We start from the raw sequence: 24,169 nt of genomic DNA, 5'->3' as shown, positions 1-24,169 counted from the left end.
AGAGGGAACTGCTTCAAGCCAGAGAATATGACCACATTCACAAAGTGGCCCAGAGATTCAACCACTCCCCTGGAATATGGGGAAGGAGAAGCTGTATCTCTCAGGCTGTGCGGGATATCTGTGCCCACTAGCTTAGCATTTCACAAGGGAAGGGGATGGAGTGTAATCCGCACATACATTGAAGCTGGGACAGAAGTAGCACATCCAGGCACAGATTCAAAGGGATGGGAGGAATGAGTTGAGTTCACAGCCGCTTCTGACTTAGTGTGGGCTGGCACAGGGTCTTCTCTGCTGGGATGCAGAGTTGCCTCCCTCACAGGATACACACTGTGGCCAGTCCCAACAGAGATATCCCCATAAAGCACAGAAATAAGTGCTACAGAATTAAGCAGATTTAGGCATGCTCAGGAACAGATTTCTAGGCACAAAAATTTTACTAGAAAATACTTAAATACCTACAGACTTCACTGGTCAACCAAGTCAGGATTTAGGAAGTTAGAGAGGCAGTTGTACAGTATTTAGACGCTCAAGATCTTCTGTGGATATGTCTGATTTCTTCGGAGTCTTTGCATCTGTGTAAGTATGCTCATCAGCTGCCTCATCACTTCTGCTGTTCTTCTTCAGGCAACTTGTAAGTCAGTATCTTCCCCCTTAGCAAATGCCTGAGGCTGGAGAAGTCTTTTCTGCCTTGAAAAAAAAAAGATAACAACTTCTCCTTGCAAGAAGCAGAACCAGCTGCTTTTCAGACCAAACATGAATATTACAACAGGAGTTGCCAACACATACAGTACGCCTAACAGAGTTGGAAAAGTGTAATTGCCACTATGACATTGCAGTTTTCTCTGGACAGAAATAGCAAGTTTGCTCCATGTCAGTACTTAAAGGTGACAAAAAACTCTCTGCATAAATGCCTTTTTATCAGAATCAGGCAGACGTTGGAGTTAGACTGCAAGGAAAGGAATTGGAAATAGAAAAGTTTTGAAAATTGCATTTAAATAATCATCTTATATGCAGTACTAGGGAATAATGAAGTTGTGTTTTGAAAACAAAACCAGAAATGTTGCATTTTTCTATCATTTAAAACACTTTGATCTTTTGATTTCAAATTTTTTCCTCATAATTAAAAAAAAAAATTAAGAAGTAGATATATAGCCTTATCATAAAAACTTTCACAGCTTAAAAATACATTTTTTTCATCCCCCTAAAAGTTTGATTCAGATAAGCCTCAAATTATTTCCCAGGCATTTCTATGGCACAGAGGCTGGTAGAGGCCAATCCCTGACATTCTATAGGTGACATAAGCACTGTAGGCCCTAGGCTGCTCAGACTAGGGGAACTGAACTGAACTTCACTGAAACACTGGCAAGAGTCAGTGCAAACCCTCAGCAGAACTAAAGCCTTTGTGCTTGGTTTTAAGTGAACCCAGAAGTATCTCAGAGCAAGTGATTTGAAGTGGCTAGGATTGTTTCTTTTTTCCCCTTGTTTTTTTCAGGTTTATTATTATTATAATTATTATTACTATTATTATTATTTTAATTTACAGTTGTGCTGATTTCCTGAAGTGAAATTTGAACAGTCTGAAGTGCAGCCAAAATGAAGCCTGCAACCTCAGTGCCCTGGGAGAGATGCTGTCTTGCTACACATTGTCTGGGGTTGTGGGGTTTCCTTTCCCCGCAGTGGCCTGGAGAGAGGCTGGGGAACAGTGCTAGGGTGCTCACACCCTCCCTCCAAACCCAGGCAAAAGAACACCCCACGAAGCTGCAAATTCTGTCCTTGGATTTCTCTTTGGCGTTCTGGGTTGCTCTATACCCTGGCAGCAGCTGAGGGGATGGGGGTAGCTAGAAAAGCAGATCCTGCACTCTTCTCGAGGGGACCACAGTGTTCCTTGTCCCTGCTCTTTCTTAAGTCCCTAGAAGAGGGGAAAGGTGCCAAACCTGAAGAAGTAGAAGCTTTGTACCCACTTGTCCTGGATGTTCCTCTCAGGGCAGGTTTGAAATAGAAGAGAGGCTGTCTGATCCCTGTGCCCTTAGTGGAGCGCAGGGAGCAGGGACCAGTCAGGCCTGCACCATTTTCAGGGTCCTGCAGCAGGGAGAAAGCAGCTCAGCTCCCTCTCCCTGCACAGACAAACACACAGGGTGGGAGGGCTGCTTGCTGCTTTCAACTCCAGCTTTAGGGGATGTGGTTGAGGCCTTCCAGCCTCAGTCCACTCCAACCAGCCCCTCACCTCCCTGTGGTGCTTTGCATATCCTGCATTCTCCCTGGCTGGAGTCCCATCACCCTCATTAGTTCTTGTTCCCCAGCACAGGTACAAGCACTAAAAGGCATCTCAAAGAGACACCCCACCACTACCTCCTCCTAGTCTGTTCTCCAGCTCAGGGTGCATTTTCCAGAAAACAACGTCCATTAAGTGTCTCTGAGGGCAGACAAAACCGCAAAAGAGCATCTTTCACACAGAAGTTTTCCTTTAGTCATCCCTCCTCCCCTTGTCCTGACCAGGCATTCAATATCCCCAGGCCACATCTGGCACTGTCCCACCCCCCCAGAGCCCCCTGCCATCTCAGCAGTGCTGCTCCATGGAGCTGGCAGGCAGCAGGTCATATCGGCTGCTATACATCACCACCCCGGGGGGGTAATAGGCCACCTCTGCCTGGACGGCAGCAGCACGGGGAGCAGCAGGGACAGGGTGGACAGGCATCAAGGCATGCAGGGCCTGCTCCTCCTTCTCAGGCTTGGTAGTGTCAGTGAAAGGGCGCATGGTGGTGAGGGAAGGTGAGGTGATCCTCCAGAGGAGGCTCTTCAGGGCCTTGCGAAACTCCCTGCGCATGAGGCAGTAGAGGATGGGATTGAGGCAGCTGTTGGAGTGTGCCAGGCATACGCTGATGGGGAAGAGGTACACTTGGGAGAGAAAGTACTCATTACTGAAGTGCACCACGTTGAGTTTGATGAGTATCCCCCACGTTGTAAGTGCTTGGTTAGGCAGCCAGCACAAGAAGAAAGACAGTACCACGATGGACACTGACCTAGTCACTTTGGAGCGGCGCTTGATGCTGGGGCCGCTGCAGGTGCTGCCCACGTGCTTGTCACTGATGAAGCGCACCAGGAGCAAGTAGCAGAGACTAATGATGACCAACGGCACCACGAAGCCCAGCAGCACCTTCTGAATGTGGTACAGACCCAGCCAGAATTGGGCATTGCTGCCTCGACCCTCTGGGAACTTGACAAGACAGAGAACATCATCAAAGACAGTGGCAGTGGTGGAAAAAATGGCATGGGGCAGGGAAGCCAGGACAGCTGACAGCCAGATGAGTGCACAAAGCCACTTGGCAGAACAGCAGCCACACAGAGGGTCTCCTTGACGCTGATTCTTCAAGGCTGAAGCCACAGAGCGGTATCGAGCCACACTCATGGCAGTGAGAAAGAATACACTGGCGTACATATTCATTGCTGTCACATAGGAGACGATCTTACACATCGCCTTGCCAAAGAGCCAATTGAAGTCCAGTGCGTTCTCCACCGCCCAGAATGGCAAGGTCAGCACAAACTGGAAGTCAGTCACTGCCAGGCTGGTCACAAAGAGGTTGATGGAGGATTTCCTCCAACCTTGCTTGCTTTTCATCAGGTAGAGCACCAGTAGGTTGCCCACCAGTCCCAGGGCACACACCACGGAGTACACCAGCGAGATGACAATCCTCACCACATCAGAACTGTCCCCCTGCATCCCGTCGGCTCGCTCCAGGTTGATGGTCTTCAAGAACTGCAGGAAGGACACGTTGCTCCCGTTGTCCATCTGAGCGCTCTCCAGGAAACCCAGCGGCGCGTCCCAGGACTCCCTGTCCGCTCCTTCCTTTATGCCAGCAGCCGGCGAGCAGGCACCGCGCTCGCAGGGCTCGCCCATCCCATGCTAGGGTGGGAGGCGGGTCCGCGGGAGCTTTTCCCCCAGAGGCTGACCAGCAGCGGCGGCGGGCAGGCTGCCGGAGAGGCGGCAGGTTGCGGAGACAGCCCGGTACCGACCGTTAGGTGACAGAAGTGGTGGCGCCGCTCGGCTCCGCGCCGCGCTTTTATCCGCGCCGGCGGGGCGGGGCATGCGCGGTGGGCGCGGAGCTCTCCCGGGTGCTGAGCGCGGCCTTCGCGCCCCCGCGCCCCGCTGCCCCCGCGGTTGCTCCCGCGGATCGCTCCCGGCCCGGCCCGGCCCGGCCCGGCCCGCACACCTGGCCGGGGACCGCGCCTGTGAACCAACCTGGCGTTCCCGCGGGCTCAGTGCGGCAAGCGCCTGGCCAGAGGCGATGCCCTCTGTCCCCGCCCGTCTCCCGGTGTCATGCTCCCTCCCCCGATATGATCCCCCGTCTGTCGATGTGCTCCCCACTCCCCCGATGTGATCTTCCCTCCCCGATGTGATCCCCCAATCCCCATACGATTCCCCTTCTCGATGTGCTCCCGGTGGATCAGCTCTTACAGAACCTTTCCACTCCTGCGTGGGGACAAGTTTAGGGGATGTCGCACCTTCGCCGAGCCGCAGGAAACCAGCCGCGCTTTGACGCTTGAGAAACCTCGGCACCGAGCCGGACCGCGCTTCGCCCTCCCCTGAATGACCGCACTCCGGACAGGGACCCACGAACGCCTCTCCAGCTTTTGAGACTTAGGGAGACGGCGTCTCTCCCTCATTTTAAAGCGAACGGCACGGACAACGAAGCTGTAAAGTCCGGCTATCGGTGCAACACTTGGGCGAAGGCAGGAGCAGCAGCCGCCTATTTTTTGGAGGCAGAGGGATCCCGCCCGCAGGGGGCCCCCTGTCCTGCGCGGGGCCCGAAAAGCGCTTCCCCGCCAAGTTCGCCGCAGAAACAGGGAGCAACCGATGGGAACAGGAACTGAGGCTTTCCTTCTTCTGTTCCGCTTTTAAATAAATCAAGATAACTGCGCATTTTGAAAAACAAATAGATTCTGACTATACCTAAGTAAAGCACTGCGAATCAGCCATCTGGGGGAGATTTATGGGACGTTTAACAAGTATATTATTTCTACATGGATTTATCTCACTGAACTTCCTGCAAAGACATAGTCGTGTGTGCTATTTGTTATCACTCTTTGATTTGTATCTGCATGGACCCTGTAAAAGTATCAGCCAGTTCATAGTATGGGAGTGTTAAAGGGGAAGGAGAGTAATTGGGAAGTTTTAAATATCATTCATATTGCTTCCAATGACAGAGCAATTTACTGGAATTAGCAATGCAAGGCTCTGGGAAGGTTTAGTCTGCAGATTACTTGCTAGAATAAATAGTTTGGTACTAGAATGACAACAAACAAACAAACAAACCAAACCAAACCAAACCAAACCAAACCAAAAACAAATAAAAAAAGGACCTTCAGAATGCTGACCACATCAGACCTCAAAAAATGGACCCCTGACATTTTTTCCTGTCATGGTTTAACCCCAGCCAGCAGCCAAGCCCCAGGCAGCCACTCACTCACACTCCCACCAGTGGGACTGGGAGAGAGTTGGAAAGGTAAAAGCTGGAAAATTCGAGGGGTGAGGTAAAGACACTTTCATAGAGAAAATAGGAGCCACACACTCAAGCAGAACAAAACAAGGAGTTAATTCATCATTCCCATGGGCAGGCATGGCCGGAGTTCAGCCATCTCCAGGAGAGCAGTTCCCATCACATCTAAGTGTCACTTGGGAAGACAAATGTCACCATACCAAACATGCCCCTTTCCCTCTTCTTTCCTCCATTTTATACCTTGAACATGATGTCACACAGCCTGGAATATGCCTTTGGTCAGTTGGGGTCACCTCTCCCAGCTGTGTCTCTTCCCAGTCTCCCAAGCACCCCCAGCTTCTTTGCCAGTGTGGCAGTCTGAGAAGCAGAAAAGGCCTTGGCTGTGTGTAAGCTCTGCTCAGCAGTAACTAAATCATCTCTGTGTTAACATCCCTGTGTTCAGCACAAAGCCAAAACATGGCACCACACCAGCCACTTCGAAGAAAATTAACTTCACCCCAACCAAATCCAGCAAATTTTCACATTTTTTCCAAATCATGGATTTTTTTCCTAGGTTTCCATACCTCTGAGTCACTGATTAGGGTTGCATCTGGGTGGCATTTTCAATACAGAGCAGTAAGTTGCATCTCTCCACCTGCTGAATGGCAAAAGTTTTTCAAATTCTTTCAACCAGAGGAAATCATCCTTGCAGTGAAATTTAACAATCCCATTAGTTCCATCAGTGTTGCACCGTCGACTGTTAAACAGTAAATGCAGAAGAGAAAGCCACTGATCTCTTAAAACCAGCAGTAGAACCATCATATAAACAAGCAACATGAAAATGATGAGTTTCAACCAGACCTGCAGAGATTCTGTAAACAGTGCAGAGGGTGAGGTTCCCCCAGCCCACAGCAGCAATGACTGCCTTAGCACTAGAGTCAGCATTTACCCAAGAACAAGGTTAGTAAAATGTTTGAAATAAGCAAGTTCTTGTTCAATTTTCCCTCTCCACTTAGTCCAGCTATTATTAGCCCCCAAGGAAAAAAAAAATCTGTAATCAGGCCATGCAGACACTATGACAGATATAACTTGGTAAATTATTAGTGAGATTGATAGTGCAGAAGGGGATTTTTTAGATTGAATTCTGACCTATTCTCATAATATTGCTTCAACATCATCTTCTTCACACCCAATTTTAAATATGTCACTGGAAAAATTGCAGAAATATGTCTTGCATAGAATAGTTTCTTCTATCATTTCTTCTGTTTGGCACATCTTGTTGATATATTGCTGAGACTGAACAGTAATAATGATTCAGAAAGGGGAAGAGGAGAGAATTAATGTCCAACTTTATATTGTTTTTTCTGTTAGTCACTCAGAAAGCAATAGAATGTGAACTGAGGTACCTCCTGGGAACACTGGTAGTGGATTTTGAACTCATGTCTGCAAGTGTGAAATGATTGTCCAAGGTTTTTGCTCATGTTTTAAATCCCAGAAAAATTACTTTAAAGTCTTGGGTGGTTTTTCTTTTTGTCATTCCCCATCTCAGAGAAGTTTTAGAGGCAGGTAAGGGGACTTGCAAGACCTAGATGAATAATGAAAGAAGTATTTGCTGAATAATTTATTTAACACGATGCCAGAACACTGCCATAGTTGAAAAAAAAAAGTTAAAAAAGCCATCAGCTACTTTCAAAAAGTTTTGCAAAACTCATCAGATACAGTCACAAGGGTTATTGTTCTGGACAGACATTGTAGTCTGTTCCCTATTCATTTCACCCATGCTTCCAAAGCTGTGTTGCTAACGTGTAACTTTCTAGAGTCTTCTTTTTATCCAAGTGTCAGTGTAATTGATCTTCCTTCCTCAAACTTTCTGAAGACTCAAACTTGACAGGCAGAGGCTTCCATGATGCACTCTGGTGATAACAGTGAAAAAATGACAGATTTGTGTATTTTGTTAATCTCAAACAAATCAGGCAGAGGCTTTTTTGCACATATATAGTACCATGCTAAAATAATCCATGGGGCTGAGATTGCTAGTTTGCCTGCAGGCAGCATCAATCAGTACAGTAGATTTAAAAAGGCTTTCACTCATTCAGACCACCAACAGAAATTTCCCATTGGTTTTGAATATATTGTGTCAGTGTCCTGCAGGTGTTTCTCAAATAGCATTAAAAAATGTTTCAGTTAAATACGCCATATAAACATTTTCTGAAAATGGTAATTTTTCTACAATTTACCCCAAAGAATTTCTATAAATTTTCACTCCTTTTACAATCCTCATACACAAACAAAAGATTTATTACAATTACAACAGTGACTGAACCAGCTGTATGCTCCTCTGAAATATTTTGGCAAGGGAGATGGGGTTCCGTTTTCAACATGAAAGGCATTTTTGTAGCTTAAAGCAGATTTTTAAAATATTGAATGTATCACTAAATACAGAAGCATGTGACTATTTCTCAGGATATTTTTTGTAGCAGTCAGAGATTTTAATTTTTCTTTTTTTCGTATTTGACACACTGAAGCAAAAAGTAGTAATAGTAAAGCTCTAGAAAGCTCTTTGTTAAAAAGATTTACTAGGGCGTGTGGCTTAAATGGGCTTTACTTTATTTAAGTGTTGCATTCTTGCAATTGAATTTTGTTTTATGAATAACTCTTTTTATGGCATCTTCTCTCAAAGAAAATTCTAGATCAGGAGAAGGAAACTAGAAAACAAGAAATGGGTATTTCATATTTGTTTAGTTTTTCAGTTTGAATTTCTAGAACTGATATGGTCTCCCTTTGGTTTTTCATGAGCTCAGGGCTACAACCTCATCCTTCTGACCAAATTCAGACAGTAACTGTTAACAGTTACATTTTCAACTGGATTTTACAACTCTACCTTCTCCATCCTGGGAGTGAACTCGGTGTGACTTGATGTGTGTCCACAATGGGAAGATTTTCATGGCAATTCTTCTCTTAAAAGTGCAGTAGGAAATGGATACAGGCTTTCAATACAAAATCTCAGATAAAACAGTGGTCATTCATGGACCACAGACATATCCTCCAGAAAGTATTATTTGGACACAGAAACAGGTTTTAACAAAAAAAAAAATACCCCCAAACCAAACAAATAACCCCCCAAATACTTCAATTATGTTCATCATCCTCTCATCATTTGCTTTCTAAGCAGACTACTGAGACTGTATTTTTCAGGCACTAACTTTCATAAAAAGATAATTCAAAGTGACCGGTTGTTCCAGAAACATGCTTTTATTTGGTAAATATGGATAGTACGACCAATGAGCTTATAAACTCATATGGTGCAAGCATGAAACTGTAAGTTTGTGAATTAGCACACCAGTTAGAAAAAACAATCCATGTTTGAAGACCAACTAGAAATCTGAGTGTGAGCATACAAAAAACCTTCATGTTAAAGAATCACTGACTGCTTTACAGTTTGCTTCATTCTCTTAAATCTGCCCACAGACATACCAGAAGTGGAACGTCAGCAAATACATATATATATTTTTGCTAGAATAACTGATGAAGTTCCAAAACTTTGTAAAGACTATAATGAAAGGGAAATTGAGAGATCCAACAGTGTCTCTGGCTCAATTACCAATAGTTAGCTGTGTTAAGAGGCTGCATCTCTAATGAGAAACAGGGAATGAGACTAAAGATTAAAAAAAGGATAAATTTAAAATAATGTACTCACAAACTTCTGTATAAATCTGGCAGAGAAATAATGCACCAACAGTGGCAATTACCCAGCTAATTCCACAGAGTCCTTGGGATTCAGAGTCATTCTCTTGCAGTTCATCTCCCTGACAACAGTCACAGTATCACAGAATCACAGAACAGTCTAAGCCCACCACACCACATGTGATCCACCTTCTTACCATTTCTAGTCCAAGCAAACTGTAAAGCTGCCTCAATAGTTAACAGTCAGGTCTAGACAGTGTTTCACCTTGGATGTGACAGACAAGGATGTGTTATACTCCAGAGGTATCTTCTCTCCCTGTCGACTGCAGGAGCAGAGCCAGTGTGTATTATATACTTTTGTATCTTTAAATTTTGCACAGGAGACTCCGATTCCTAGTAAAACAAGATTTCCTGTCTTCACATGGACTACATTTTGTACCAACTCCTCTATGCTAAATCATATTACTTGTATTTTAGTTCTTCACTGCTCAGAACCTCTGCTTTTCTGTCTCTCTGTAAACATTTCTACATACATATAAATTGAAATGCATTAATTTCTTTAATGACTGTTGTGGAAGTCTACTTAAATTTAAAAGAGTCCAGTATCGTTTCTGGTTTGCCAGTCCAGGATTCATTGCGTCTCTTGATTATGACCTTTCAATAAATGTACAGGCTTTTCTATGTGGAGCTGCACCTACTGAACTGCAATAGCTTTGTTGCCACAAGAACACAGCTGATGTGGTGCTATGTTCTTGTTCTTTTTATAACTAAGGTTGAGTTCGCAAAAAAGACTCACTGTCTTTCAAAAAAGACTCCAAAACCTCAGGTTATGCCTCTTTGAAACAGAAAACCACTGGGAAGACGCAGTGCCATAAATTCTGTTCACTTAAAATAGCTGGCCTCAGCATGTACTCACATCAGCAGAGTGCTTTCTACTTGTGCCATTGCTTCACATTTTGACTGTTTTTAGGTGGGATAGACGTAGTTTTCTCCTTAGTAGCTGGTACAGTGCTGTGTTTTGGACACTGTCAGCTACAGTCACAGCATCCCTGAAGCAGGAATCCTACTGTCCCCCAGGGTATTTTCTGACACTACACCCAGTGAATCATTCTTTCTGTGTATGTACATGTTGGCACAAAGCCCAGGGAGTCATAGATTTCTCAGACCAGATTCCCACAGCTCTCTTTCTCCCCTCTGTATGACTTTCCGATCTACAAATTTTTGTCATTAAAAAAAAAAAAATCAAATCAAAACTCATCCCCACAAACTCTCTTGTGTTCCGAAAGTTTTTAGTTCTCCATCACTTCCAGGGTTGGAGAGAATTGCAGTCAAGAGGAATTAAGTCTTCCTGCTGTTTAAGAAACCAAGATGGAATCTGCTTGAAATACTAGTTGCCTTCCATCAGATTCACCTACCAGTGAACACCTACCAAAAGAGATGACTGAAAATGGAAGCAAATAATTAAATGTCTCTCACAGAAGGGCTGTTTTTCTGATGGTCTTCTTTCTTGAAGGAAAAGTATGTTAAACCAGTATTTTGTAAAAATAAGCCCATCCCTTGAACTGTCATAACTTCTTTCCACTGCTCCTCCACTGCCTGTTCTCCTCATTTTACATTCTTTTTGCTTTTTATTTCTTTTGGTGTAGTTACTTCCTTATTTTCAAACTGAATTATTTTAAAATATTAACGGCAAATTGTGTGGCTTTTTCTATGCAACATTTGTCAAGTGTTTTTTAGATGTTAAATATTATATATATAATATCAATTTCAGGTCACACTTAGCTTTAAACTAATTTCAGTTAAATTAAAATTTAATTGAGCTAAGCAGGCTATAATACCCAGTCTCACAAAACAGCATAACGCCCACTGTGTGACTAGACTAAGAATCCTAATGGCAAGAGCACCAGGAAACTTGTCACTGTAACAAATGAGATAATATTATTCATGTGCAGAATATATGGACAGACATGTTGAAAAAAATACCTTGAAATTAACAAATCTTCTCTTGGCAAGTGCAGTTTGGTATCAAATATTCCATGTCTTTTGCATGGTCTGTGTCCTTCCATTAACTAGAAGAGAGTATATGACAATTCCTAAATCAATTGTCACCCTTGTAAATATGGTCTGTTTCCAGAGTTACCTGTCTGAGTCCTGATGGAAGCCACATTTTTTGCTGATTTAGAAAACCTTGGAACTTTAACTCTTTTTTGCATTTTTGTGCTTAGGAGTGTGGAGTTCAACAGTTTGTTACAACTAAGGCAGTTGAACTGTGGCAGCCTTTTATCTTGGGAAAACTGAGCAGAGAAACAAGCATAATTAAGCACAGATTGCTATGAAAGTATACAAGAAGTCCATGGTGGAGTCAGCTTTAAGCAGGAGGCTATCAAAGCAGATGAGGAACCCAGCCCGGGTCTCAAACATAGGACAGCACTGAAGCATGCACCCACCTGTGGAGCCTTGGCCCATCAGTAACCACAGCAGATGCCACATGAGGAGACCCTTGGCAGAGAGCACACGGCATGCACTTAAAATTGTAGATGCCAAGGCTATTTACAGACTTTCCGTTCAAAGAGAGGACATTCAGAAGTAACCCCAAAGCGCCAGCACACTGCTAAAACACAGAACGGTCTCAGCACCCTGAGGAGCCTTAAGCTGCATCAGAGAAGGTTTAGGCTGGACATTAGGAAGGATTTCTTCACAAGGAAGGATCATTAGACTTTGGCATGGGCTGCCCAGGGAGGTAGTGAAGTCAGCATCGCTGGAGATGTTTAAGGAAGCACTTGGATATGGCTCTTAGTACCATGGTCCCGTTGACATTTTGATATTCAGTCACAGGCTGGACTCAACGATCGCAGAGGTCTTGTCCAACTGTGATTCTGTGAGGCAGCCTGGAAACTGGGCTACGGCTGCTGGGCCCCGAGGGGCCATGCGCTACGGGGTGCTTCAGCTGGGGAAGCCCCGGGCATCCCCTCCCGCTGCATCAGAAAGTGGTGGAAAACGGGTCAAACTCCTGCGTGCGCCTAACACTTTTTCCCGCGGCTGGGGAACCTCTGCCAGGGCGTGTGTGGGGCTGCGAGGCGCTTTGCCCCGACCCTCAGCGGAGACGCCCGGCGTGAGACCAGGGAGGCGATGCTGCCTTGTGCGGGCGGCCCTCCCCGAGGGCCGCCGGGGCGAACGCCCCACTTGGGCCGCTTCGGTGGAGGGCGGAGAGGGGCGGCAGTCCCTGCCGGCGGGCTCGTCTCTCCTCCCTCCCCGCCGGCCCGGCCCGGTTCGTCCCGCCGCGTTAACTCCGGCGGCTCCGAGGCGGGGGCTCCCGGGAGCTGCTCCCTCCCCAAAGCCCTCCTTCCTCCGCCGGCAGAAACCAGACACCAGGACGGCCCCGCGCAGCCCTTGTGCGGAGCGGCGCCTGTGTCCGGCGGCGCCGGGAGCGGCCCGGCCATGCCGCGGCCCCGATAGGCGCCCCGTTCGCCGCTCCCCGCCCGCACCATGCCATGTGTCCCGCGGAGCCGGGCGGCACGCATGGTCTCCCTCTGGCTCCTCGTCCTCCACGCCCAAGCGCCCTGCCTGGGCAGGGCTCCGCCGGCCGGCAGCTCCCCGTTCCCCGACGGCGGGCAAGGTCAGTGGCGGCGGGCGGGACGGGACGGGACGCAGCGGGAGCTGATCCTGCCGAGTGCGCGCTGCCAGCCGGAGCAGCGCGGCTCCGCAGCGCTGCTCGGGCGGGAGGGGCGGCCAGCCGGGCCGTGTCGGCCTCCGGTGCCGCCCGAGCGCCCTCCCAGCGCTGCCCTCGGCGCTGCCGGGACGCGCTGCTCCGCGCACAGCGCTCCGCGCCCGCGGCACAGCGCTCTGGCTGCGCCTTGCTGCGGCTCCTGGGCAGTCATCGAGTTTGGCCGCGTAGAGATGAAACCCTGCCTTTTGCAGATCCTCCTCCTTTAGAGGCAACTCTCTAAATGCCAGAATCGTTTTGTGCTACTAAGCCGAAGAAGTTTACTGTCCTGATTATTTATTTTTTAAATAAGCGATCGCTTCTGTACCAAAGCAGCAGGCGCTGCAGAAGAATTGGTGGTATCAGGGTTCAACACCCGCTGTGAGTTTGTCACATTCAGTGAGGATGGTAAATTACAAGTCAGACTTCATCCGCGGGAGGGGTTTCTGTGTGGCTGCCCTCACAGCTGGGTCATTTTCTCCCTCTTTTGCTGTGGGGAGTGCAACTCATGAATTTTATTTTTTATTTTAGTTTTTGCCTGTTTAAAAAATATCGTGAATCCCAAGGGAGAAAAATTATGAGTAATTGGAAGACTCTGCCTAGTGGTAGAAGACCTAAAAGTATATGGGGAAGTTTTGCTTCCTGATACAATCAACAGCTGTGGTGCTTTCAGAACTTGAACACAAAAGAGAAAAATCTTATGTACCCCTCAGAGAGTGTGGAAACGAAAAGTGTTTAGATAAGGTACCTGAAAAGTGTTTCAATAAGGTGCCTGAAAAGTGAATTTGCAAGTGTCCTGGAGTTGGTTCCTGTTCGATTCTTTGAAAGTGGATGCTAGCAGTAATTATATCCCTGTGACCCTATGTGAGACAGAACAGGATGGTTGTGTTAGCATGTAGTGGCTGTTTAATTGTCAGGCATTTGAAATGAAGGTAGAATTCGTTTAATTTTCTAGGTATGGAAAACAATCCTTTCCAAGAGTTTGCAAATAGCATTGAGTAAAGGGGCAGTTAAAAATGTGGCTAATTTTTACAAAGGAAGGTTTCTTGCAGTTTGAACTGTGGACTGAAATTTGTGTATGGTACAGCTGAAGTGTTCTGCTCTCTTTGTATCCATAAGTATGGTAGATGGGACTGGTGGGGATGCCCTTGCTGAGTGCTGAAGGCCTGTTCTCTGCCATGGGGCTTTGGAGCTTGCTGCGTTTCCTGGGTATGATGCTTCCTCAAAGATGAGCCACACTATTTCCTGTCCCAGAGAATGGTTTGAAAAGAAGCCAGAGGGTCTGAGGGGCAGATGTACACAAACTACAAAGACGGAGATGAAACAGTGGCAAATGATGATGTGTCACATTTTATAGGAATTTTGTCGGGGAAGATGTTATGTTTTTAAAGTAAATTGTGGTTTTCCTGTCATGTGTGAGAGATCATGTATGTTTTTCTCTTTATCCTAGTTTGTTCACTTAGTGTACAACCATTCTTAGTAAGGCAAGTCTTTGTGTGTGTGGCAGATCTGTATCCACAGAGGAGCAGAACACACGGGAGTTGTTTTGAATGTTATCAGTTATTTTCAATGATGTGGATTTAGGAGGGTCTGCAGGGAAGATTTCTCTGGCACCTTAAACAATACTTGGGCTCCTCAAACAAGTGTGAAAGGCCTGAACGTTGGCTGTCCTATGTGCCCAGAGGGCCTGAGCAGACACTGTGGTTGCAGAGCAAAGTCCTGACTCAAATGTGTGCTGCTCATTGCCGTGTTTCTGTCCTGTTCACAGCACCAATGCAGGCCATCATGCCCAGGTGTAGTTCTGGAAGGACAAAACATTCTTTGGAGCTACACAGCCACCTTCCCTGGCCTGTAAATCTGGAGCAGTGCCCACTCAACAGGCAGGACTCCCCTGGAGCGGAGACTATCCTGGCTGTCAAAGGTGGATGCTGTGACATGCCAGTGCCGTGGCTTGCCAGTGGCATTCATTCTCTCCATTTATGTTTGCTGCTGCAAAGTTTTACGGGAACTTGCGGTGTTTTAATAGGAATTCATGTTACTATATGAAAATAGAGACATTGGGTGCTGAAGGATGCGGCTCTTAATTTTGAGCAGTCTGGGTTGCATGTGTTTAATTCTTCTTTTCTAGAAGGCCAGAAAGGGTTTAACCAATATTGTACCTTCTGTCTTTGTTTTACAGTCTTCTTCAAGCAGAAGCTATGCTATTTTAGGCTTAGTGTGGGGCTCAGTAATTTTTTTTTGCTATGGTTAGGATTGCCTTTTACCCAACAGTGTAGGCAAAACTGTACTGATAGTGATTACTTGCAGAAATATTGTTAGCCTCATCCTGTTAGACTTTTATGTTGTAATCTTATTCCCTCTGGTCTTTTCAAAGCTTTTTAATAATTCATTTCTGAAGTTGTATTACAGTACATTATTGTTTCAGCATAATTCCCCTCCCCAGTGACTAAACAAGTATTTAACGAGCGGGTGGAAGAAGTTCAATTTCTCTGCTTTGATAATCCAGTGCTTCAGCATTGTTTTCCATCTTATTGATGCTGATGGTCTACTTTTCTTTAACCTCTATACACTAAGTGCTGTAGTGATGAAGTTAAAAACTTCCTTGCATAATTTTAAACCCAAAATTACAAATCTTTGGTCTTGCATGGAGTTCAGCAGTTAAGCCACAGCAAATTAGGTTCAAGACATCAGGCAGAGGCAAGTCGCACAGCAACAGTAAAAAGTAAGTTTTCCTTCAGGCATTTAATTTGATTATTCAATGAGTTCTGCTGAAAACCATGGAAATGGGGGCCTGGTCTTGCAGCATTCTGTGTTAGTCTGACTTTGCTAGCACAATGTGGGATGTGGGACTTCCCAGAAGTCTCACAATTTACCATCTTCAAAGAAGCTGTATTTTTGGGTGTTTCTTATCTCTTCCATCTGCCTTTTTCTTTTTTCTGCTTCACTGTGGAGTGTGAGGAGGGGGCACCTTGGTTTATCTTCAGCTGCTGAATTATCAGGCATCCAGCACCTTTAGTGCTATTCACAGGCAGTGATAGCTGCAGAAGGTGTGCACTGAGTTTCCAGTGTCTCAGTCCTCTTACGTGGACAAGGGCAGATGTCTCTCAGGGCCTGTGGTAGGCATTAGTGTCCATGTTGTCAAGACCTAGCTCTGGGAAAGCCCAAAACCCCACTGCTGTGGCTTGTCCTGCAAAGGCTCTAAGTGACTGCAGCCTGGTGGGAAGGCTTGTGTACAAAGAAATCTGTTGTGCAAGAAAATAAGCTTGCTTCTGAAGTAAAGGTGCTGCTGAAACTAGGCCAGATTTCTGATGTAGTTGTATATGTGCTGGGAGGCCAGGGGTTTTGTGTGTTTTGTTTTGCCTTCCTTTCAATTGGAGGTGTCTCAGTGCACGTGTCTCAGGGGTCCATGGCCAGAGGAAACTCACGCAGCCATGTCTTAAACTGCAACTGATGAGGACAGCTGAGATGTGTTCCTTCCAGAAGGGGATGAATCCAGAGAGTTGCCGGCTTAGGCAGGATTTTTCCTCTGTGACTTTGAAGGTACAGGCAGTGGAGGGAGAAGTGCTTCTAAAGGGATTGGCTAACCAGACCTAGCCTGTAAGCAGCTGGAACAGGCTAATTGCATTGTTAAGCACCCTAGTTAATGAGTGAGGTGTAGTCACTTCATGTGTAAGTGACTGGGACTTTGGGAGTGAAGGGCAGCTCTGGGTAAAAAAGAACTGGGTTAACGTGTGTCAACATCTTTTTAATTAAATATGTTCAGACTGTCATTTCTTGGGTAGAATTCATGTAAGCCAGGAGATTTGGCCCTTAGGGTATGAGTTCTTATGCATAGTGTTTTACATGGATTTGTGTTATTTGCGTGGGGCTTTTGCATTTCACAGTAATTAAAAAGAAATTAAATTTGGTACAGGTGGTGTTTCTTCTGTATGTTGTTCTTATGTACACTTCCCATTGTAGCATGGAACAACGTCAATTATAATCTCTTCCCCTGCTAGATTCTGACAAGTGATAAGATTTCCAATCTTAACCCTGCTTGGAACTCTTATACAAAAGAGCACAATTACTTCATTCTCTTCAAACCGTTCTTTGAAATTCTGAAGCTGCAGCTGCCGCAGCTGCTGAGACTAATGGTACTGAGATGCTGTCACTATAAATAATCAAGGCAATTTGTGTTCTCCTCACCTTTACGCTTTTGCAAGGCTCTGTGTCCAACTGCAGGTGGTGGTCAGTTTTTTGGTTGTGTGAAGATCACTCCTCGATCACTCCTTGATCACTCGTGCTAGGTCTCTAGCACAATACTCCTTGATCATGGGCTGGAGACCTAGGACATGGAGGGTTCCCAGACCTTGTGGGACTGGGAAAGGAGGGTGTGTGTGACAGTCTTTTATATGAATGGTGACAAAATGTTTGGAAAGAGGAATGTTTAGCTTCTAAACTGTGTTACAGTGGGAGAATAGAAAGCCTAAATGAGGGATGTATTCTATGGTAGTCTGTGCAGTGCCTATCTTTGTATCAATAGGATGTTGTGGTGAATTGCTCTCACTTTTGAATTTTCCTTTAAATTATGTGAGATCTGAACAGGCTAGCACTCAACCCTAGTTTTTTCTTTTTTTTTCTTTTTTTTTCCTTTCTCTCAGAGCAATTTGTGAAGACAGTGCCAGAATACCATGTGGTTCATCCAGAGAGAGTAGATGCAAGTGGGCATTTTCTTTCTTTTAATCTACGCCATCACATCTCAAGCCCAAGGAAGAAGAGAGATCTTGGAAAAAGTGAAAATGTGGTATATTACAAAATTAATCATGAGGAGAAGGATCTGGTTTTTAACTTGACTGTCCACATGGAATTTCTTTCCCATAACTATGTAGTAGAAAGGAGACGTGGCAACCACACCAGAGCGAAGATTTCAACTCACTCAGGAGTTCCTTGCCACTTCCTTGGCACAGTGTGGCAGCCCGGCTCTGGCAGTGGGACAGCAGCGATCAGCACTTGCAGTGGCCTGGTAAGTGGTGTGACCTTTACTGTGGTTCTGGGCTGTTTCTGGTGTCATTAGAGCTGAGCTGCTACGAATATGTCTGCTAAGAAACTGGATAAGCCAATCTGATATCTTACCAGCTCGGAAAGAAGGTATAATTCTATGGATGTTCTTTGGATTTTTTGAAGAATCAGAAAGTCAAAAGGTGATGTTGAGGCCCCTTGGCATTAACTTCTAGCTAGATTTTTTTTTTTTTTTTTTTTTTTTTTTTTGTGATGTAGACTGAAGGTTTCTATCAGTCATAAAGCCATCCAAATATTGAGTCATTGCCTTGATTCCATTAGTAGTTGGATTGCCTTTCCAATGCATCTGGTATGAGCTTCTGTTCTGTTTTTCTCTAAAAGGAATGTACTCAAGGACACTGAAACTGCGCTGTGAATAACACCCATGGATGGTAGGTTGGGAAAATGCAATTGTTTCCTTATGAACGGCACTGCAGGTTCAGATATAAATGATAGGTTAGATTCAACATTAGCCAGAGCTTTGAATTCAAGTGTTAACCACTGCTAGGCATCTGTCATGTCAAAAAGCACTTCTAAGGCTGGAGCTTGAAGTCGAACATTTCTCGGTATCCTGTGGTTCACACTGAGGCAAGGAGATGGAAACCTTTTCTTCCCCATGCCTTGTTGTTTTTAATCAAAGCCATGGCTTAGGTTCCTCTTTGTGCTAGAGCATGCGGCTGAGTGTGTCTTTCTGGAGGGGAAGAAGAAACAAACTGCCTGAGTGTGAAGGGGAGGTAGGGAGGTGTGTAAACTGGCACGTGTGATTTGTGAGGGGCAGAGCCCAGAGGGTTTGTGGAGTGTGCAGACAGAGGTGATGATGAAATGCGTGCAGTGTGCATGTGCTCTCATGCTTTGATTCCAGAGTGGTGGATGACACTGTGTGAGAGCCCGTGAACCAGGGGACTGATACCTTTTGGCCAACACGTCTCAAGTCTGCAGCAGGCTGGGGACTGATGCTTCATTTCCGAGCCTGAACACCAGGGCAAGTAAAGTGTAGCCTTTCCCTGCTAAGCTGTCAGTATCAAAGTGTGTTCCTTGCTGTTGAGCTGTAGGAAGCTTTCAGAAACTATGGAAAGTCCTTCGGCAGTGTGTGAAAAACAACATGAAGACAGTGCTGGTATATATGAAATAGGAAACTGGAGTTTACAGAAGTGCCGATAACACATTTGGCATGTTTCCTGGAGAAACAAGCCATTGCTTGAGACCAGAAGTTTCAGTCCCACAGGTATGAAGATCTGGGATTTTACTTTCTAAGTTACATTTCCAGTGGGGACCAACTTATCAGAATTTCCTCAAAACGTATTTTGGTCATACAGGGTCAGTAAATAAAAGGAGATATGTTGATACAAGTAGTTCCTTTGGTTGTTTTGTTTTGTGCTTTACCAGAGTGTCTTTGTTATTTTTCATTAGCATGATGGCTTGAAAATGAGGTGCTAGATCTTCATTATGTCTTCGGAAGTATTTGGTCTGCAACAACAACTCAAAAAACTCAATTTGCATTTTAAATCCAGCTTGGATCCTTTAAAGTTATCCTCTCATTTGTGTTACAAACTTTTTTGTTTTCTATTGTCTTCTGTTTTCACTTGAAGGTTTGGAAAAAACGCTTTATCAGAAAAATCACCGTTGTGTTTTTGTGTTCCCATCCTGCCCCAAAATGAAACTTCAGAAATATATAATCATAAATTAATTCAGGTTGAATAAATGAGTTTTACCTTTGGGTAAAAACATGATGGTTTTGATGTGATGATTTTTGAAGTCCAGAAGTTGTTGCTGCTCCGGAGAGGTTACAGTAAGAGTGTGCCACGAGCTGGGGAAAGGTGATTTAGCTTTCCTCTGAAAGTTTTCTGAAAGATCTAGTGTCATATGAAAACATCTATTGATGAATAATTTTGTCAGCTATGAGAAATTAAATCTGATTTTCATAATAAAAACCTAATATTTCTGAAACTTTTTTGTTTGTGGTTGTCTCCACATTTCTGAACTCTAGTGTTGATTTATTTTCATCCTGGTGATTCCCAAATTTTTGTTCTTCAACATCAAGTCTATTTCTGTCTTTTGTTTCTTTCGGGGATGAGTTGTGTTTTTCTATTGAAAATATTTTTTTCCATTTACTCTTGTGAAGGAGGGGAGGAGACGAGAAGGAAGGAGAACTGAGATAAGTAAAAACCATGGAATTAGAGAAACTTACTTTGGTTACAAAAGTAACCTATGGCATGAGGAGGAATGGATAGCATGTTTACTGTCCTAAAACTGCTGGTATGCTCAAGCCTCATAACCCAAGAGCTGGTGAAAACCAGTATCTTAGCTTTCAAATACTGGGAGCAGGAACGTTAGTGATGCTCCTCCCCTGATACTGTTTTGTCTCGACACTTCAGGTTCATCATCAAATGAAAGCCTACTGTGCTTTTGTTGCTGAGGCATTTTTTAATAAGCTTAGTGAAGCACCAGTTTACCATGGTAATGAATGACAGGAAACTCTGTGATCCCTAAACTTCAAAATTTTTGCTTTCTTAGTTATTGGAGCTGGTAAAAAAAAAACCAAAACAACCAAAACTGGAAAATACTGATTTGGTTAAATAAATATGCTTTGTGGAATATCTTTTTTGTTTGTCATTTTTAGTGCCAAAAAGTTGCATTATTATTTTGTAATTTTGCCCAAGTGAATTGCTTAAGAATATGTCCACCCCCATTTTACAAATGGTGGCCTGAATTAGAGCAAAATAAAATCCCAAAGATGCATGTGGGAGGCGAATCCTAGTTCTAGTCCTCTTTCTGGAATGTCTTCTTCTCATTTCTTCTGTTAAACTTCTGACAGTTTTCTGATTTCCAGGACAATAGCCGTGTATAAGAACCAAACAAAGATGTGTGCTGTAAGTTTGTGTTTGATCATAAAAATCACTTACAGAGTGCATTGAAAACAGAAAATCTAGAAAAGTATTTTCATCTCCCTTTCATTTTCACTTTGAAATGTATTTCTGGTTCCCTTGGCATTACACAGGCATTGCTGATATATTTTCTATGTTCCCAAAATGGCTTGCAAGGGAAATAACAGGATGATAGGTGTGAGATACAAGAGTGGGTGGCACAGTCATTGTGTGATGTTGTTCTTCTTTGAAAAAAAAGTAACTGTGTCTCTGTTTTCAGAAGTATACATGGAAAAAAAAATGATTCATAAAGGGATTTGGTCAGAATTGGACTAGAGGACACAGAGGATAATTAGCAGAGATCTGGAGGAAATGAGATGTAATTTCCAAATACATTTTTTTCTTACACCTTGTGAAATCTTAGTTTCCCTTTCATGCCGAATAGATCACGACCTTCTTAACAGGTTGAAGAATATGATGCTGTAATCTTGGTCTCTTCCTCTCTGGGTCAGTTGCTTAGTAAAGTCTTTTGCACTTCTGAGGCTTTTTGAATAATGCATGTGTTAATGCACGGGAAGAGTGGGACAGACCTCACTGTTTATTTTGGGTCACACTTGGATGAGAGAATCCCAGAGGGGAAGTCACTACTACAACACAAGAAACATCAAACTGTGGCACTTGGAAGGGGAGCAGACATGAAATCACTTAGATACAGGAAAATTTCCAAGATGAAGTAAAGGGAGAAAATGATTAATTTTTTTATCTTTGAGTGAAAATGATGCTTGGGTTGACTGTCTTGGCAGACTATTTAGGGCACTCTTTTAATAATGCTTTGAGTTTTCCCACTGCCTTTCCATAGAAGGGTACAAAGAACTTCTCCAATACTAATGCCTTAATTGTCAGTTGTGTGCTAGTTCTGAGAATCCCTTATTTTGGAGGAGTGGTGTCAGTTCCTCCTCTCAGTAGGGCTGGGAGCAAGCAGAGCCCAGTGAAGTTGAATGAATACCCGAGGTTTGTATGCAGAGTCCTACAGAGCTGGGAAGTGAGTTTTCCTCTGATAGTCCATCCTCTTCATTAGTAACAAGGCCCTCTTTTATTTGTCAGTAACACAGACATTGTTTATGGTATTTTTAGATGACAGAGCATCATTAGGGCTTTGTTTCCTTGATACTTGTTTACAGAGAAGAGCTGTCAATCAACAGTTGCTTGCCGGGGGGAGGGGGGAAGTGCATTTATCTTTAGAGGCAATGCAAGCATTAGTGTGGAAAAGGGAGGAGGGTGGAAGGATATCAGTGTGAAAATCTGTGCATGTGTATCTGGTAAGCTCCTGGCTGTACAGGGCCGGTGGGCAGATCCTACTTTGGTCAGAGGGTTGCCTCTGTACTGATGGGCATGACTGTTTTTAAGAAGTGCTGGGTGCCTTTGAAAACATTTTTGGAAAGTGTCCCCCACCTCTGTTCTTCCCTCTGTGCTGAGCCACAGTCGGGGCATCCCTTTGTGGACCTTTAGTTGGTGGCTGTATGTTCGTGTAACAGCTGGGAGGAGATGCTCCAAGTGGGACTTCTCTGGGCACACCTTTGTCTGTCCTGGCACCTGTGACAAGCTTGTCACTGAAGTGGAATGGTGACTGAATTCTCCTTGAATGTAACTGTTCTCTTTATTGCAGGATATCACCATTCTATGAAGCCCAGAGTGACCTCCATTACTCATACAGTTCACCTGTCTCCTTAATGTGGCATAAAATCTACAACCAGCATTTTATCTTTCGCAGATTTGCATCAGTTTGGGGGAATTCAGCATGACCTCTGTTCTCCTGCTACGTGCCAATAAAGTTTTATAGTTAGTGTGAGATACTTTTTTTATGTTGACCTATATGTTGCTGTCTTATGATCTGCCCCAAGTTGAACAGTTCTGTGCAGGTATCATAACAGTATTTTTGGGATAGTGGACCCTATGACAGTGGTCTAGTACTGCTGTTTTGACTTTCCTCCCCTATAGATACAGAAAACATCCTTCATCATGTGGGATTTGATGTTTTCCTTAGATGAGGTTTAAGAATAAAAGAGTCTTCGAAACAGTTGTATAATATTTGTGCTAAAGTAATGGAAGAACAAAATGTCTTGCTAAGCTCATAATACATATTTTTATCTGCTTCTGTATCTCCCAGCATTTGAGTTTGTTTGATTTCTGACCATTTGTTTATCTGTTAATAAAGGTTGTTACCAGTGTTCAACAAAGATAAAGTACTACACAATTTACTCCTAAAGCCCAGAAAAATATCCTTGTTTTTTTATTCCCTTGTTGTATACATGCAGCTAGTTGCTGTAGCTAGCACTACACTGGAAGAGGAACAATTCTAGCACATGTAGCTAGAATTGTTCCTCTTCCAAAGGAAGTGTCTTTTGATTATTAAAAGTAGCAAAATATGTGGCAGTCAGAAATACAGTTAAGGAAAGGGAGATGTAATGTTTTTGTCACTTGAACTTTTGATCACCTGAAACTGGATTCAGCGCTGATCCCTGACCTGTGACTGGACACCCCCAGAACATGTTTGGGCACATGTGCTGTTTAGGTAGCTGTTTTAGTTTTCAGGGTTGAATTGGTATGTATTCCTGTAGTGCTTCCTGACATACATTAATTCCATTCTGTGAACAAGGCGTCTGGGAGACAAAACCAGAAGTTCTTCAGGGGTCTCCTGCTCTTCTCTCATCTCTCCTTTCTTCATCTAAGACAATATTTCGCTTCTTTATTTGTCTTTCCCCTGGGGGATGGTACTGGGTGGGTCCTGCATGTGTTTGGAAGTATGGCCATATCTGCCGATCTGCTGGTTGTGTCTTCTTACTTAGGTGTCAGTGACATCTCCACTGCAGCTTCTTTGGGTTTGTCTGGCAAGGGATAATCTGGTGGAACCCAAATGTAGGAACACGGTGTTTGGAGAGTGGCAGGAATGAAGTCAAGCTGCCAGCCTTTTCGTCAGGGATAGAAATTGCTTCATGGCTGAATACCATGGAGCTTCCATAGTCTGATTATTGCAATTTGGCTTGTTCTGGCAATTCTAGAGAAGGAAGGACCTGCCAACTAACCTGGTTGTGTGGCTGCTGTACATCCTTCTCACATACAGTAGTACGGAAAATACTACAAGTAGAAAAATATGCACTGAATGTAAATGCAGTTTTTGCCATGCATCTGTTCTTTGTCATGCATGGTTTGCCATGTAGTAATTATAGTAATAAATATCTGGGTATTCTCCTTGACTGACTAGTGTTATGGTTGCATTATGTGGTTGCGTTGCATAGTTTTGCTTTTCTTTTTAAAGGTAATCCAAAGGCAGGGTGTGTGGTGGTCTGTGGTGGTCTACCCACATCCCTCAATAGATTAATCATTCAAACTTTCATTAGTATTTGCTG

At 44.3% G+C, this 24,169-nt stretch overlaps 2 protein-coding genes across 2 annotated transcripts in view; one reads left to right on the top strand and one right to left on the bottom strand.

The window, feature by feature from the left end:
* Positions 1 to 2,551: 2,551 nt before the first annotated feature.
* On the bottom strand, positions 2,552 to 3,895 carry RXFP3 (relaxin family peptide receptor 3). The gene has a single exon (XM_066182335.1). The coding sequence runs from the start codon at positions 3,893 to 3,895 to the stop codon at positions 2,558 to 2,560; it is 1,338 nt and encodes a 445-aa protein (XP_066038432.1). The 3' UTR covers positions 2,552 to 2,557.
* Positions 3,896 to 12,644: 8,749 nt separating this feature from the next.
* The window catches only part of ADAMTS12 (ADAM metallopeptidase with thrombospondin type 1 motif 12), a 151,111-nt gene continuing 139,586 nt past the window's right edge, over positions 12,645 to 24,169 (top strand). The window contains exons 1-2 of the mRNA XM_066181043.1: positions 12,645 to 12,774; positions 17,502 to 17,863. Of these exons, the coding sequence (XP_066037140.1) occupies positions 12,645 to 12,774; positions 17,502 to 17,863 (492 nt within the window). The remainder of the gene's footprint in view (positions 12,775 to 17,501; positions 17,864 to 24,169) is intronic.

Source organism: Chamaea fasciata, unplaced genomic scaffold (assembly GCF_029207755.1).
Source record: "Chamaea fasciata isolate MVZ Bird 193981 ecotype frontalis unplaced genomic scaffold, bChaFas1.0.hap1 SCAF_4, whole genome shotgun sequence".
Lineage (NCBI taxonomy): Eukaryota > Metazoa > Chordata > Aves > Passeriformes > Sylviidae > Chamaea > Chamaea fasciata.
Note: the sequence above shows the minus strand (reverse complement) of the source record. Positions and strands in the feature narration are given on the sequence as shown.